Genomic DNA, 13,960 nt, shown 5'->3' with positions numbered 1-13,960 from the left:
CTCGACCTATGAACCAGGAGGTCAGGGTTCGATTCCTGGTCAGGGCACGTGCCCGGGTTGCAGGCTCCATCCCCAGTAGGGGGTGTGCAGGAGGCAGCCAATCAATGATTCTCATCATTGATGGTTTTCTCTCCCTTCCTCTCAGAAATCAATAAAAATAATTTTTTGAAAGAAGCAGCAGCAGCAGTATCCCGACAGGTTTCCACCCACCTGGCAGCGCGGAGCCGGGGGGCGGGGGAGGGGTGGGCCTCCGGCTGTCACACAGCAGGGAATTCACTTTGTATGACCCCGCCCCCCCCCCCCCCACACACACACACCCTCCCTTGCAGGAAGGGCCGGGAGCTGTCCGAGGTGCTGAAACGTCCTGCGGTTGCTGAAAGGGGAATTGGTTGAAATGACTTAATTAAAATGACATCCGGTTTCCTGGCCACACCTGGACTCCACGTTCCCGGGCAGACAGTCCACGCGAGTTTCCAAAACTGTCAGTGGTCCCAGCAGGCACCGCGCTTCCCAGGACGGGGACCGTGCATCCGGGACAGGGAGCTCGTATTCGGAGACAGAGCCCTTTCCTCTGCCCCCGCCGCTCCTCCCTCTCCTGCTCCTCCTGCTTCTCTTCTCACCTCAGGGTGGGGCTCAGGACCCTGTCACCAACCGAGGGGGCAGATCTGGGACAGAGGCTCCTATGGCCACGCTGTTTATCAGCCACAATCCAGAAAAAGGACGGAGCGGTGACACACAGCTCAGCCCCCAGGTCATGTGCAACCACATGACAGACACGTGGGATCCCTGTACATGGTCCCAGTGAGATACACACACACACAATACACACCCCTCACCCCGGCACCCACACCCCTCAACCCAGCACACACACACCTCACCCCCTCGCGCACACACCCTCAACCTCCCACGCACGGTCCAGCTAGAAGATCCTGCACTCACCGTCCCGCTGCCCCACGTAGGCCCACCTGGACTACAACTCCCGGCGGGCCTCGGGCTGCTGGAGGGCTACTGCGTGGCACCTTCTAAGAACTGTAACCCTGGGCGACGCCCGGTCGGTGTGGCGCGGCGCATTCCGGGAGTTGTGGTCCAGGCGGGCTGCGTGGCGCATTCTGAGAGTTGTGGTGCTCGTGAGCTGCGCGGCGCATTCTGGGAGTTGTGGTCCCGGCGGGCTGCGCGGCGCATTCTGGGAGTTGTAGTTCCGGCGTGCGGACGCGCTGGCGGGCTCCTCCGTCGGGCGCCTACGCGTCCGCTCCCGGAAGTGTCCCCTATCCCCACAGTGAGGTGGGTCCGAGGGGGCTCCCGCCGGGGTCGGACCCGGAAGCCGCGAGCGTCCGCTGCGCCCCAAAGCGAGACCGGGCTAGACGCGGCCACGGGAGGGCGGGCGGGCGGGTGTGAGGGGCTGACTGCGCGGAACTAACTGGTCCAAGGTGGGGACCGCTGACCGGGCGCGGGGCGAGGGGCCTGCCCCAGGCTGGGGCGCGGGCGCCTGGCCGACGGGTAGGGGCGCGGGGTCCGCGGGCGAGACGGGGTCTGACCGTCCGGCCGGCCGGGTGTGCGGCGCCGACGGGGGCGGGGGCGTGGGAGGCCGCCGGCAGGTGTGTGACGTCAGAGGCTGGCGCGTGGCCTCAGGTGACCGGGCCTCCCTGTGGGCCTGGCTGAGGCGGCGACCAAGCAGGGATGTGACCGACCGTGGAGATGCCCCGAGACTGTGTGTTTATCTGTTTACTTATTTTTTAATATTTTTATTGATTTCAGAGAGGAAAAGAGAGAGAGAGAGAGAAACATCAATGAGGAGAATCATTGATTGGCAGCCCCATATTGGAGGATGGAGCCCTGACCCGGAATCACACCCGGGAAGTCCCGGTTCATAGGTCAAAGTTCACCCCTTGAGACACCTCCCAGCAGGTTGTGTGCTTGGGGTCTGTGTGTGACAGAGACTCTGTGCGCCGGGCCCTGGCGGGGTCTCCGCTGGTTGGAACGGCCTCCCCGACACCAACCGGTTGCAGGTTCGATCCCGGGTCAGGGCACACGCCTGGGTAGCAGGTTCAGTATCCGCTCGGGGTGAGTTTGGGAGGCAACCAATACATCTTTCTCTCTCACATTGATGTTTCTCTCTCCCTCTCTCCCCATCCTGTCCACCTCTCCCAAATCAATACATTAAAAAAAAAATAGAAATGGCCCTGGCCGGTGTGGCTCAGTGGATAGAGCCTCGGCCTGCAGACTGAAGGGTCCCAGGTTCGATTCCAGTCAAGGGCACAGGCCCGAGTGTGGGGCGTGCAGGAGGCAGCCGATCCATGATTCTCTCTCATCATCGATGTTTCTATCTCTCCCTTCCTTTCTGAAATAAATAAAAATATTTTTTAAAAAAAAAAAAGAAATTGTATGTGCCTGGGAATATTTTGGTATGACTGACAGGCTGCCTGAGGTAGGGTGTGTGCACATACCTGTGCGACTGACTGTCATTTTTGTCAGGGGGACTGAAGTGTGGAGGATTTGCAGTGTTTATCAAGGATATGACGAAGAATTTGTGTCTTGCCTTGTCTGCAGCGGAAATCGTGTGACCAGCGGTTTATGGATATGTCCCCCGGTGCCTTCTGGGAGCTGGCGTCCGCTAAGGGTCTGCAGAGCCATCAGGTTGGACGTTCCCTGCAGGTTTGCTGTGAGCCCGGCCTGCGCTGGACACACATCATGCATCGCCTTGGGTAACCTCACCACCACCCTCTGAGGTGGGTGCCATTATCCGGTCGGGTACGAGTAAGGAGTGAGAAATGGTAAAAAACCACTCTGTCCTTGCTGGTGTGGCTCAGTGGATAGAGCAGTGATTCCCAAAGTGGGCGCTACCGCCCCCTGGTGGGCGCTGCAGCGATCCAGGGGGGCGGTGATGGCCACAGGTGCATTTGTTTTAACTTTTTTTGTATTACCTTTCTATTCTGAGTTCAATAAATAGTTTCATAATTTCAAACTTCAATGTTTCTAATTTACACCTTTCTTTACTATATTTTACAAAAAAGGTAGAAACATTAATACATATATCTTTCTGTTTAATTGCTATTAAAATTTAAAAAAAAATTAATTTCCAGGGGGCGCTGAGTAATATTTTTTTCTGGAAAGGGGGCGGTAGGCCAAATAAGTTTGGGAACCACTGGGATAGAGTGTCAGCCTGCAGATTAAAGGGTCCCGGGTTCGATTCCGGTCAAGGGCACATGCCCGGGTTGCGGGCTCCATCCCCAGTGTGGGGCGTGCAGGGGGCAGCCGATCCATGATTCTCTCTCATCCTTGATGTTTTTTCTGTCTCTCTCTCTCCCTCTCCCTTCCTCTCTGAAATGAACATTAAAAATAAATAAAAATTGAAGAAGAAAAAAAACACTTTCCCCCCAGCCAGGTGGCTCAGTAGGTTTGAGCATCATCTCATACACACACACACACACACACACACAGCTACCTGGGGAGTGTGTGAGAGAGGAGGGGGGAGGCGTGCAGGCTGGCCATAGAGTCGGGCTGCCTGGATTGTTCAACTCAGCCAGCGCCCATCCCATCATTAGGAAACTGGGCCAATGGTTTTCTTCTCTGTGTCTGTTTTCAGATCTGTTCATTGGAAAGAAAGTTCCCACCCTCTGAGTCTATTGTGAATTTCTTTTTTTTTTTTTTAAACAAATGAGGTTTATTTTATTTTATTTTTAATCCTCACCCAAGGCTATTTTTCCATTGATCTTTTAGAGAAAGTGGAAGGGAGAGGGAAAGACAGAAATATCGATGTGAGAGACACACATCAATGGGTTGCCTCCTGCACGTGCCCCAGCCAGGGCCCCGGCCGGGAAGGTGCCTACAACCGAGGTCCGTGCCCTTGACCGGAATCGAACCCGGGAACCTTCGGTCTGCAGGCCGATGCTCTATCCACTGAGCTAAACTGGCTAGGGCTGATTATTTTTTTAGTATATTTTTATTGATTTCAGAGAGGAAGGGAGAGGGAGAGAGAGATAGAAACATCAGTGATGAGCCCTGACCAGTGTGGCTCAGTGGATAGAGCGTCGGCCTGCGGACTCAAGGGTCCCAGGTTCGATTCCGGTCAAGGGCATGTACCTTGGTTGCGGGCACGTCCCCAGTAGGGAATGTGCAGGAGGCAGCTGATCGATGTTTCTCTCTGATCGATGTTTCTAACTCTCTATCCCTCTCCCTTCCTCTGTAAAAAATCAATAAAAATATATTTTAAAAAAAGAAAGAAAGAAAGAAACATCAGTGATGAGAGAGAACCATTAATGGACTGCCTCCTGCACGCCCCACAGTGGGGATCTAGCCTGCAACCCGGGCCTTTGCCCTGACTAGCAATCGAACCTCGACCTCCTGGTTCATAGGTTGACGCTCAACCACTCAGCCACACCAGCCGGGCTGTCCTGATTATTTTGAGGATCTGTTTCCTGTGAGCGTGAGTCTCGTGTCCCAGGCCCCAGGCCAGCGTCTGTCCTGCTCTGGGTGTGAGGCAGCACCCAGGTTCCCTGGTGACAGCGTTCTGCTCTCCCTGCAGACCCAGCTCCCAGGCTCGCTGGCCTGCTCCTGCCCGATGGCCGTCCCCCAGGCCCCCCTGAGCCCGGTGCCCTGGGAACTGGATGGCGTCCTGCGGGTGAAGGTGGAGGACGAGGACGCCAGCCTCTCCCAGGTCCAGGCGTGTAGCCTTGGCCACGCGGCCCACCCCGAGGAGGCCGCGCGCCTGTGCTTCCGGCGCTTCTGCTACGAGGAGGCGTCCGACCCACACGAGGCCCTGGCCCAGCTCCGCGAGCTGTGCCGCCAGTGGCTGCGGCCGGAGTTGCACTCCAAGGAGCAGATGCTGGAGCTGCTGGTGCTGGAGCAGTTCCTGGGCGCGCTGCCCCCCAAGATCCAGGCCTGGGTGGGGGCCCAGTGCCCCAGGAGCGGCAAGGAGGCCGCCATGCTGGTGGAGGATCTGACTCAGGCGCTGGACCGGAAAGGTGAGGGGACGGCGGTGGGCAGGTGTTCACAGGACGCCCCGGGCAGGGGCTGGGCTGGATGGGGGAGGGCAGGGGTCAGGGGTCAGGCTGCTCAGTGCATGCCTCCCTGTTTGTAATTCACCCAAACGCTCACATTGTGCAAACCACGCCTTTTTCTTTCTTTTTTTTTAAATGTTTTTATTCATTTTAAAGGGAGAGCGAGAGGGATATATAGAGAGAGAAACATCAATGATGAGCTCTGAGCCCTGGACATTTTGGCTCAGTGGGTAGAGCGTGGGGCTGCGGACTGCAGGGTCTCGTGTTTGATTTTGGTCAAGGGCATGCACCTCGGTTACAGGCTCCCGGCCCTGGTCGGGGGCGAACGGGAGGCAGCCAGCCCATGTGTTTCTCTCACATTGGTGTTTCTGTCTTTCCCCTCTCTCTCCACTTTCTCTCAAAGTCAACGGAAAAAATATCCTTGGGTGAGGATTAAAAAAAAAAAAGAAGAAGAAAAGAAACATTGATGAGGAGACAGAATCATTGATCGGCTGCCTCCTGCACGCCCCACACTGGGGATCGAGCCCGAAACCTGGGCCTGTGCCCTGGAATCAAACCGTGACCTCCTGGTTCATGGGTCAACGCCCAACCACTGAGCCACTCGGGCGGGTGGCCGTGTGACTCTCTTATGCCTCAGTTTCCCTGTCAGTAAAGTGGGGATGGCGGTGCCTCTGCAGCACGTGCAACAGCCACTGTCGGGGCAGCTTGTTCAGCTCCTTGAGAAGCAGGCGTTTCTGGACGAGGTCAGCTGGGTGCCCGCCCTTGGTCCCATCGCCTGTGCCCACTCGGATGTCATAGGGCCGGGCAGAGAGGGAGGAAGGGAGAGGAAGGCAACAGGGGGCTGAAAGGAAGAGGGAGAGCCAGACGGAGAGGTGGGGCCGAGGCCCTGTGGTGTGTATGGACCCCGTGCGTTCTTGGAAGAGCAGGTTCCTGGAACAGAGGAAGAAGGGGAGGGGAGGGGAGGGGTGCAGCACAAGACCAGTGGGGTTCGGGGAGCTGAGGGGTCCCCTGCGGGACTCAAGGGCGATGAGATTCTACAGCCGAAGCCCCAGCTTGGCCACTTGCTGTGTGACCTTGTACAAGTGGCTCAGCCTCTCTGAGCTGATGATGACCTCCCATCAGTTACTTAGATCTTCCCTCGGCTGGGCCTCCGTTTCCATCTGAAATTCAGGTTGAAGCTGAAACGAGGCCACGGCCAGTATCTACTACACTCGAAGCCTGAGAGCGGCCAGCAGCCTGGGGGCCGCAGTGTGTCCTTCCTCCCTCACAGATGAGGAAACGGGGGGCTAGACAGGGGTGGATCACTGGGGCCCCCTCCTCACCCCTCCTTCCTGGGATCCTCCAGGAACCCAGGCTCTGTGCTCCCTTCCAGGGTAGGCCGGGGCAGGTGCCCGAGCTCGGGAACACAGCCCCACCTCCGGCTGCCCTTCGCCACATCCTGCCCGCCCAGCACCTCGGAGAGGCCAGGCCTCAGACCCAGGCCGGATGGCTCAGTGGTTAGAGCGGGGCCTGTACACTGGAGGGCGCAGGTTCCATCCCCGCCTGGGATCGGTGCGTGTGAGGGAGGCAGCCAATCGATCTCTCTCTCTCTCTCTCTCTCTGAATTTGGAATTTGGGAGGTGAGGGATTGGATGCTCAGCAGCGCCCAGCTGGTGTGTCAGGAGTGGCCCACGTGTCCCCACAGAGGGAGGCCAGCCCCCGGGCGAGTCCAGAGGCTGATGCCCGAGGCCTGACGCTGCGGCTCCCTGTTTCAGGCTGGAAGCCGGGAGCCGAGCCCCCGGGGCCGAGCTGCGAGCACGGCGATTCGGAGGAGGCAGACGCGGCTGCCCAGGCCCTCGCGGGGGGCGCGTCCCTGGGACACGGCTTTGGTGAGGCCTTTGGACCCCAGGGCAGCTCGGAGAGGATGGTGGGGCTCCCGGGGGACGTCTGGACCGAGCCCTGCGCCCCGGAGACAGGGTTCAGGGCCGCTCCGGGGCCTCCCGAGGCGGCCCTCAGGGACCAGCCGGGCCGTGACTCCGGGAACGTCCGCAGCGAGTGGTCAGAGGCCACCTGGCCGGATACGGCCCCCGCCGCGGAGGAGTCCGGCCCTTTGGACGGTGGTGGCGCCGACCCTCTGTGCGCGCTCCCGGGACGGGCGCCCTCCGAGTGCGGGGAGTGCGGCCAGACGTTCTCCAGCGCCCGGGCCCTGGACGCGCACCGGAGGGGCCACTCCCGCAAGACGCCCTACACCTGCAGCGAGTGCGGGAAGGCCTTCGGCCGCAGCACGCACCTGGCCCAGCACCAGGTGGTGCACACGGGCGCGAAGCCGCACGCGTGCCAGGAGTGCGGCCGGGCCTTCAGCCGCGTCACCCACCTGGCGCAGCACCGGCGCATCCACACCGGGGAGAAGCCCTACGCGTGCGGGGACTGCGGCAAGGCCTTCGGCCGCAGCACGCACCTCGGGCAGCACCCGCGGGTGCACACGGGCGAGCGGCCCTACGCCTGCGCCGCCTGCGGCAAGGCCTTCAGCCAGAGCGCGCACCTGGCGCAGCACCGGCGCGTCCACACCGGGGAGAAGCCCTACGCGTGCGAGGCCTGCGGGCGGCCCTTCGGCGACTACTCGGCGCTGATCCGGCACCTGCGGGTCCACTCGGGGGAGAAGCCCTACCGCTGCCCGGTCTGCCCCAAGGCCTTTGCGCAGAGCTCCTCGCTGGCCGAGCACCAGCGGGTGCACACAGGGGAGAGGCCCTACCGGTGCGGGGACTGCGGGAAGGCCTTCAGCCGCAGCTCCGCCCTCCTGGCGCACCTGCGGGTCCACGTCCCGGTGCCGAGGTGACCGCCGGGCAGCGGCCTCCTGCGCAACGTGGAGAGGGAGACCCCAAGTGCCCAGGGAGCCAAGAAGAATGGGGCGGGGCATCGAGGACGCCCCCGGAATGTGGAGGTTCGAGGGCAGACTTGGGGCTCTCTGGGAGCAACTCCGCACTGGGGGACCCGGAGATGCCAAGACGTCCGCTTCCGGAAGGACCCCGCCGCCCTCCGTCCCCGCCAGGCCCGTCTCAGCGGACAGCGCGCCCTGATGGTGTCGGTCCTCGCAGCCAGGGCAGCGGTGGCGCCTGTCAGGACTCGGTCCCAGGACGACGGGCTGGGCTGGGCCCCAGGTTCACACTCGGGGCCCTCGCCTGCCGAGCCCGGGGGACACGGCCCACGCTGCCTCTGTGCCTTTCGTTCTTTATTATTTATTTTTATTTTTCTGGCTAATCCTCACTCGAAGTTACTTTTTTTCATTGATTTTTAGAGTGGAAGGGTAGGAGGGAGGGAGAGACACGGACTGGTTGCCTGCCACACACGCCCAGGCCAGGGCCAGGGAAGAACCTGCAACCCAGGGACGTGCCCTTGACGGGGAGTCGAACCCTCGGGTGGAAGGGCCAGCGCTCTAACCATTGAGGACACCAGCCAGGGCTGTGCCTTTCCACCGGCTGCGCCTCCAACTTCTTCGTGCCCCAAGCCCAGCCCGGCTGGGGCGTCCGCCTCTGCTGTGAGGCTCCCAAACACGCTCCCTCGTGCTCCCACCGTTGCTGGGAGAGCTGCTGACACCCCCCGAGCGGCATTCGTTTGTGCTCCTGCCCCTCCTTCCACTTCCCACCAGCCATCGGGCCTGTGCGTTCTACCTACACTCACCGCGGCTTTGCTTTCTCCACCATCGGGACCTCGTGTGCGGCTCATGTGGGTTCCAGCAGGGCCCCCTCCTGCCTTCGCCACTCCGGCCTCCAGGCCGCTCCCTCCACTCCCTGCATCTGATCTTGTTCTGGGTGATGGAGAGCTGTCTGATGCCTCACCTTCTACCGCAGAGCTTCCTGGACGGGATGCGGGTTTGCCAAGACAGGAGTCACTCTGGGCCAAACAGCCTCACCCTCAGGTGCACCCGGATGTGGTCCCCTTTCCGTGAGGGCGCCGTGACATGAAACGGTTTCAAAGTCCTGCCCTCGGGGATGAAGCCCAAACCCCTGTGCCTGCCCTTCGTGATGCGGCCCCACGGGCCACGGGGAACGACTCGCAGTTCTTAAGCCATGGTTCCTGCCCACGTGCCTTTGTATCTGTGTCTGCCACTCGCCTCTCCTAAACCTGCCGCGCGGTATTCACTCCACGTGTTTCCCGAGATGCCCTGAGCTTCCGAGAGCAGGGCCCTGTCCTCCTCTCTGACCCACCAGCTATTCCTACAGGACCCAGCAGACCCGGACTCCTGTCTGCTGAACGCATGTGCTGGGGCCGGTGCCTTCCCAGGCGGCTGCCTGTCCATGTGTGTGTTCTGGGCTGTCTGCCACCACCGTGGGCTCTGCAAGGCAAGAGCAACCAGGTTCTCCCCGGGTCCCAGCACACAGTGGCCTCAACGAAATGTTACCAGCCCGGCCAGCCTGGCTCCGTGGTTGAGCGTCAACCTATGAACCAGGAGGTCACAGTTCGATTCCCTGTCAGGGCACATGCCCGGGTTGCAGCTCCATCCCCACTTTTGGGGCACCCGGGAGGCAGCCAATCAATGATTCTCATCACTGATGTTTCTATCTCTCCCTCTCCCTTTCTCTCTGAAATCAATAAAAATATATATTTTTAAAAAGACCAACCAAGGAGAGAGGTTCAGCACAGGAAGGCTAAGCCCTGGGGAGACAGATCTTGTGTCGGTATCTCCACGGGAGTCCCAGAGACACCCGGACTCGGACAGACGCCACCCACAATGCGCGGAGGCGGTCAGGTGGAGAGGAAGTTGATGGACAGAGGGAGGAACTCAGAGACGTGGGACATATCCTCCCAGGGACATGGCCGCAGCACGCACCTGGCTCGGGCCTGGGACAGGCTGCGGGGAGCGGAGGAGACGGACGTGAGCCTGCAGTCCAGCTGCAGAGGGACCCGGAAAAGTGACTCCGCTCAACCCGGGGGACCTGCTCTGTGCAGCACCTGACCCAGGGCCCGGCCCGGCTCTGGCTGGCACATCCGTCTCCACCTCCCTCCGCACGGCTGGCCCATCTCTGTCGCCCAAGGAGCAGGCTCTCCCTCGGCATCTCCAGAGCCCGCTGTGTCGGCAGGTGTGTGCCCACATCTGTCTGAAGCAGGAAGAGGGTGGAGGGAGGGGGGCGGGGAAGGAGTCTTTGTTCTTAATCCTCACCTGGGATACTTTTCCATTGATTTTTAGAGAGAATGGAAGGAAAAGAGAGAAACATCTATGTGAGAGAGAGAGAGAGACTGCCCAGACCTGAGGCTGGGCATTGAGCCTGCAACTGAGGTATGTGCCCTTGAACCTGGGACCCTTCGGTCTGTGGGCCAGTCCCACGCTCTACCCACTGAGCAAACCGGCTAGGGCAGAATCTTTATTCTTTTTTTTTTTTAATTGATTTCAGAGAGGGAGAGGGAGAGATAGAAACATCAATGATGAGAGAGAATCATTGATCGACTGCCTCCTGCACATCCCCCACTGGGGATAAAGCCTGCAACCCAGGCATGTGCCCTTGGCTGGAATCGAACCTGGGACCCTTCAGTCCGCCAGGCTGACGCTCTATCCACTGAGCCAAACCGGCTAGGGCGGAGTCTCTATTCTTAATGTTTTCATTGATTTCAGAGAGTGTCCTGCGGGCACAGGGGGCTGAGATCGCAGGGACAGAGAACAGAGAGGAGTCCCATCCCTCCCACAGCTTCATGCTCCCCCTGGGAGACCTGGCCTTTGGCCGGGACACAGCCCAGCACCGCCACCTGGTGGCCGCTCAGCCCGAGGACGGAACAAAGTGCAGCCTCTGAGCTGCCTCCCTGGGTGGGGGCTGGTTTGGTCCAGGTGGGAGGGGAGGGTGTCTGGGGCCCAGCAGCCAGGAGGGAGGCATCCGGGTGGAGGAAGAAGGTCTTGTAAAAGGTGGGCTCCAGCCCGGCCAGTGTGGCTCAGTGGTTGGGCATCAACCTGTGAACTAGGCCAGTGATGGCGAACCTATGACACCCGTGCCAGAGGCGACACGCGAACTCATTTTTTTGGTTGATTTTTCTTTGTTAAATGGCATTTAAATATATAAAATAAATATCAAAAATATAGCCCTAACTGGTTTGGCCCAGTGGATGGAGCATTGGCCTGAGGACTGAAGTGTTCCCAGGTTCGATTACAGTCAAGGGCACATTCCCAGGTGGCAGGCTCAGTCCCCACTGGGGGGCGTGCAGGAGGCATCAGATCAATGATTCTCTTTCATCATTGATGTTTCTATCTCCCTCTCCCTCTCCCTCTCTGAAATCAATAAAAATATATTAAAAAAAATATATACAGTGGGGCCTTGACTTACCAGTTTAATTCATTCTGTGATGGAGCTCGTAACTCAAATTACTCGTATGTCAAATCAAAAGGTGAACAAGTGAGACACATGATGCTGGGCTGATGTTGTGGCGTTCACTCTGATGTTCGCTGCGCCAAGTAGCGGTGGGGTATCTGAAGCTGGCTCGTCACCCGAATTTTAGCTCGCAACTCAAAGCAAAACATCGGCCGAGAGACAGCTCATATCTCGAAAAACTCATTAGTCGCGACACTTGTAAGTCAAGGCCCCACTGTATATATATCTAAGTCTTTGTTTTACTATGGTTGCAAATATCAAAAAATTTCTATACGTGACACGGCACCAGAGTTACGTCAGGGTTTTTCAAAATGCTGACACGCCGAGCTCAAAAGGTTCACCATCACTGCCCTAGGAGGTCACAGTCCGATTCCTGGGTTGCGGGCTCCATCCCCAGTGCAGAAGGCAGCTGGTCAGTGATTCTCTCTCATCATGGATGTTTCTATCTCTCCCTCCCTCTCCCTTCCTCTCTGAAATCAATCAAAACATATTTAAAATTTAAAAAGGAAAAGAGAAAGGTGGGCCCTGGAGCCAGTCCTCGGCCCCCTCCACCCCGAGGCCCCAACCCCGCACCCGCCCTCCTCCCTCAGCCCTGGGCAGCCAGCCCTTCAGCAGTGCTGCCACTGGCAAAAGACACGTTTTAAAGTCTTTTCACATTTATTAATTCCTGGGAGGAGTGAGGGGGAGCCCTCCTGACGCCCCCCACACACACTCCCTGCTCCGGGCGTGGTCCAGCCTCGAGCTGCAGCAGGAGGAGCAGAGCCGGGGGGAACCAGGAGACCCTCAGCATCCAGGTCTGCAGCTGGATCAACGTTCTAGACAAAGTTGACAAAAATGGTAGGAGAGGGAGGTGCCCCTGGGTGCAACCCTGGTCGACCTCCTGGAGCCCCCGCAGGAAGGAAGCAGATGAGTCAGCTGCCCCCAAACCCTGCCCAGGCCTCCCTCCTGGCGCTCCAGCTGACCAAGCTCCTCGCTGCCCCAGGGCCTTTGCACCTGCTGTTTCCCCCACCAACTCCATCAGAGCGCACTAACTGATGCATCGGGGAGGGCACGCCCGAGAGAGGGCGCAGGCTGGGCAGAGGTGAGGGGTGTGGAGGGGGAGGAATCCAGCTCTCAGAACCCAGCGGGACTTCACCTGCCACCTGGAGCTCCACGGGGTCGCTCAGCTCAGACACCAGGGGCCACCGGGAGCGGTAGCGGCAGCTGTACTTGCCGGCGTGTTGGGGCCCCACGTAGGTCAGCACAAGGTCCTCGGAGGGGCCATATGCCGAGGCCACCACTTCGCCCGCTGCCAGCAGCTCCAGGGATTGGTGGGCCACTGGGGTCTCGCAGCGCAGGACCGCGTCCCGGCCCGGACTCACCTTCCCGCTCCACAGGGGCCGGAGCCGCGGCTTGGGGAGGGGTCCTGGGCGGGGCGGGGGGGCAGGCGGGTCAGTCCCCCTTCCAACGGCAGCCACCCCGGCACCAGGCCCTCCCTCCCCGACTGAGGCCCAGGCTGGCCCTCCCACCCCTTCTCCCCTTTTCCTGGCCTGAACCGAGACAACCTCCCTCACACTTCGTCTCCGGAACCGATGGTGTCCTTGGACCCTGAGAGTCCCCCGGACCTGGGCCCAGTTCTGGGGCTTTGGGGGGGGGGGGGGGGTCCCTGCGTGTGGCAGCAGGGCCCCCGGCGACGGAAGGAAGACGTGAGGGTGGAAATGGTGTTCCCCGCAGAGCAGAGCGCGGCCCAGCCCAAGGTCGGGAGGCGGGACCTGCGCGCCCAGCCCTCTGCCCCGCGGGGACCTCGGCGAGGACATCAGAGGGACAGACAGACCCAGGGGCCGCGAGGGCTGCACATGAACCTTCACCCCCGCGCACAGGGCCTGGCGGCTAATAGTGAGTCACCACCACGGGCTGGCGGGGCCCAATGGAGTGTGTTGTCCCAGGAACCCAGAGGTCCCGGGTTCGATTCCCGCTCAGGGGACTTGCCGGGTTGCCCAGTGGGGGGCGTGCAGGAGGCAGCTGATCAGTGATTCTCATCATTGATGTTTCTCTCCTCCCTTCCTCTCTGAAATCAATAAAAATACATTAAAAAATAGCCCTGACCGGTGTTGCTCAGTGGATAGAGCGTCGGCCTGCGGACTGAAGGGTCCCGGGTTCGATTCCGGTCAAGGGCATGTACCTGGGTTGCGGGCACATCCCCAGTAGGAGATGTGCAGGAGGCAGCTGATCAATGTTTCTCTCTCATCGATGTTTCTAGTTCTCTATCCCTCTCCCTTCCTCTCTGTAAAAAATCAATAAAATATATTAAAAAAAATATATATTAAAAAATAAAATAAAGCCCTAGGTGGTATCCGCAGTGGGTAGAGCGCCACCTGCGGACCAAAGGGGCCCAGGTTCGGTCCGGGTCAGGGGCGCCCACCTGGATGCAGGCTTCTCACCGCCCGGGCCCTGGTCAGGGCGTGCGCAGGAGGCAACCAGTCCGTGTGTCTCTCTCACATGGATGTTTCTCTCAGCCTCTCCCTCTCCCGGCCACTCACCCTCTAAAAAAAAAAAAAAAAAGTCAATGGGAAAAATACTCTCAGGTGAGGATTTTAAAACAATGAAATAATAAAATGAATACGATTAAATAAAATAAAAACAAAAATATAT

The 13,960-nt window shown here is 59.4% G+C and overlaps 2 protein-coding genes across 4 annotated transcripts in view; one reads left to right on the top strand and one right to left on the bottom strand.

Moving 5' to 3' along the window:
- The first annotated feature begins 1,193 nt into the window (after window positions 1-1,193).
- Window positions 1,194-9,044, top strand: LOC106694357 (zinc finger and SCAN domain-containing protein 22). Of its 3 annotated transcripts, none has more exons than XM_014445780.2 (4): window positions 1,194-1,281; window positions 2,548-2,726; window positions 4,523-4,961; window positions 6,752-9,044. In XM_014445780.2, the coding sequence occupies exons 3-4, from the start codon at window positions 4,559-4,561 to the stop codon at window positions 7,810-7,812; spliced, it is 1,464 nt and encodes a 487-aa protein (XP_014301266.1). In that variant the 5' UTR covers window positions 1,194-1,281; window positions 2,548-2,726; window positions 4,523-4,558; the 3' UTR covers window positions 7,813-9,044. The 3 variants fall into 3 exon arrangements, with proteins under 3 accessions (XP_014301266.1, XP_014301267.1, XP_014301268.1); XM_014445781.2 differs by lacking the exon at window positions 1,194-1,281 and adding an exon at window positions 1,389-1,427; XM_014445782.2 differs by lacking the exon at window positions 1,194-1,281 and adding an exon at window positions 1,632-2,061.
- Window positions 9,045-11,967: 2,923 nt separating this feature from the next.
- A1BG (alpha-1-B glycoprotein) overlaps window positions 11,968-13,960 on the bottom strand; it is a 10,304-nt gene continuing 8,311 nt past the window's right edge. Inside the window, 2 exon segments of the mRNA XM_023744708.1 lie at window positions 11,968-12,144; window positions 12,465-12,734. Coding sequence (XP_023600476.1) covers window positions 12,137-12,144; window positions 12,465-12,734 — 278 coding nt within the window. The 3' untranslated portion in view covers window positions 11,968-12,136.

This window comes from Myotis lucifugus, unplaced genomic scaffold (assembly GCF_000147115.1).
Source record: "Myotis lucifugus unplaced genomic scaffold, Myoluc2.0 scaffold_482, whole genome shotgun sequence".
Lineage (NCBI taxonomy): Eukaryota > Metazoa > Chordata > Mammalia > Chiroptera > Vespertilionidae > Myotis > Myotis lucifugus.
Note: the sequence above shows the minus strand (reverse complement) of the source record. Positions and strands in the feature narration are given on the sequence as shown.

Bases quoted from the DNA above. Each gene is read 5' to 3' on its own strand.
- LOC106694357 (XM_014445780.2), top strand. From the start codon at position 4,559: ATGGCCGTCCCCCAGGCCCCCCTGAGCCCGGTGCCCTGGGAACTGGAT. The intron at 4,962-6,751 runs GTGAGGGGACGG...TCCCTGTTTCAG, and splicing joins TCAGGCGCTGGACCGGAAAG to GCTGGAAGCCGGGAGCCGAG.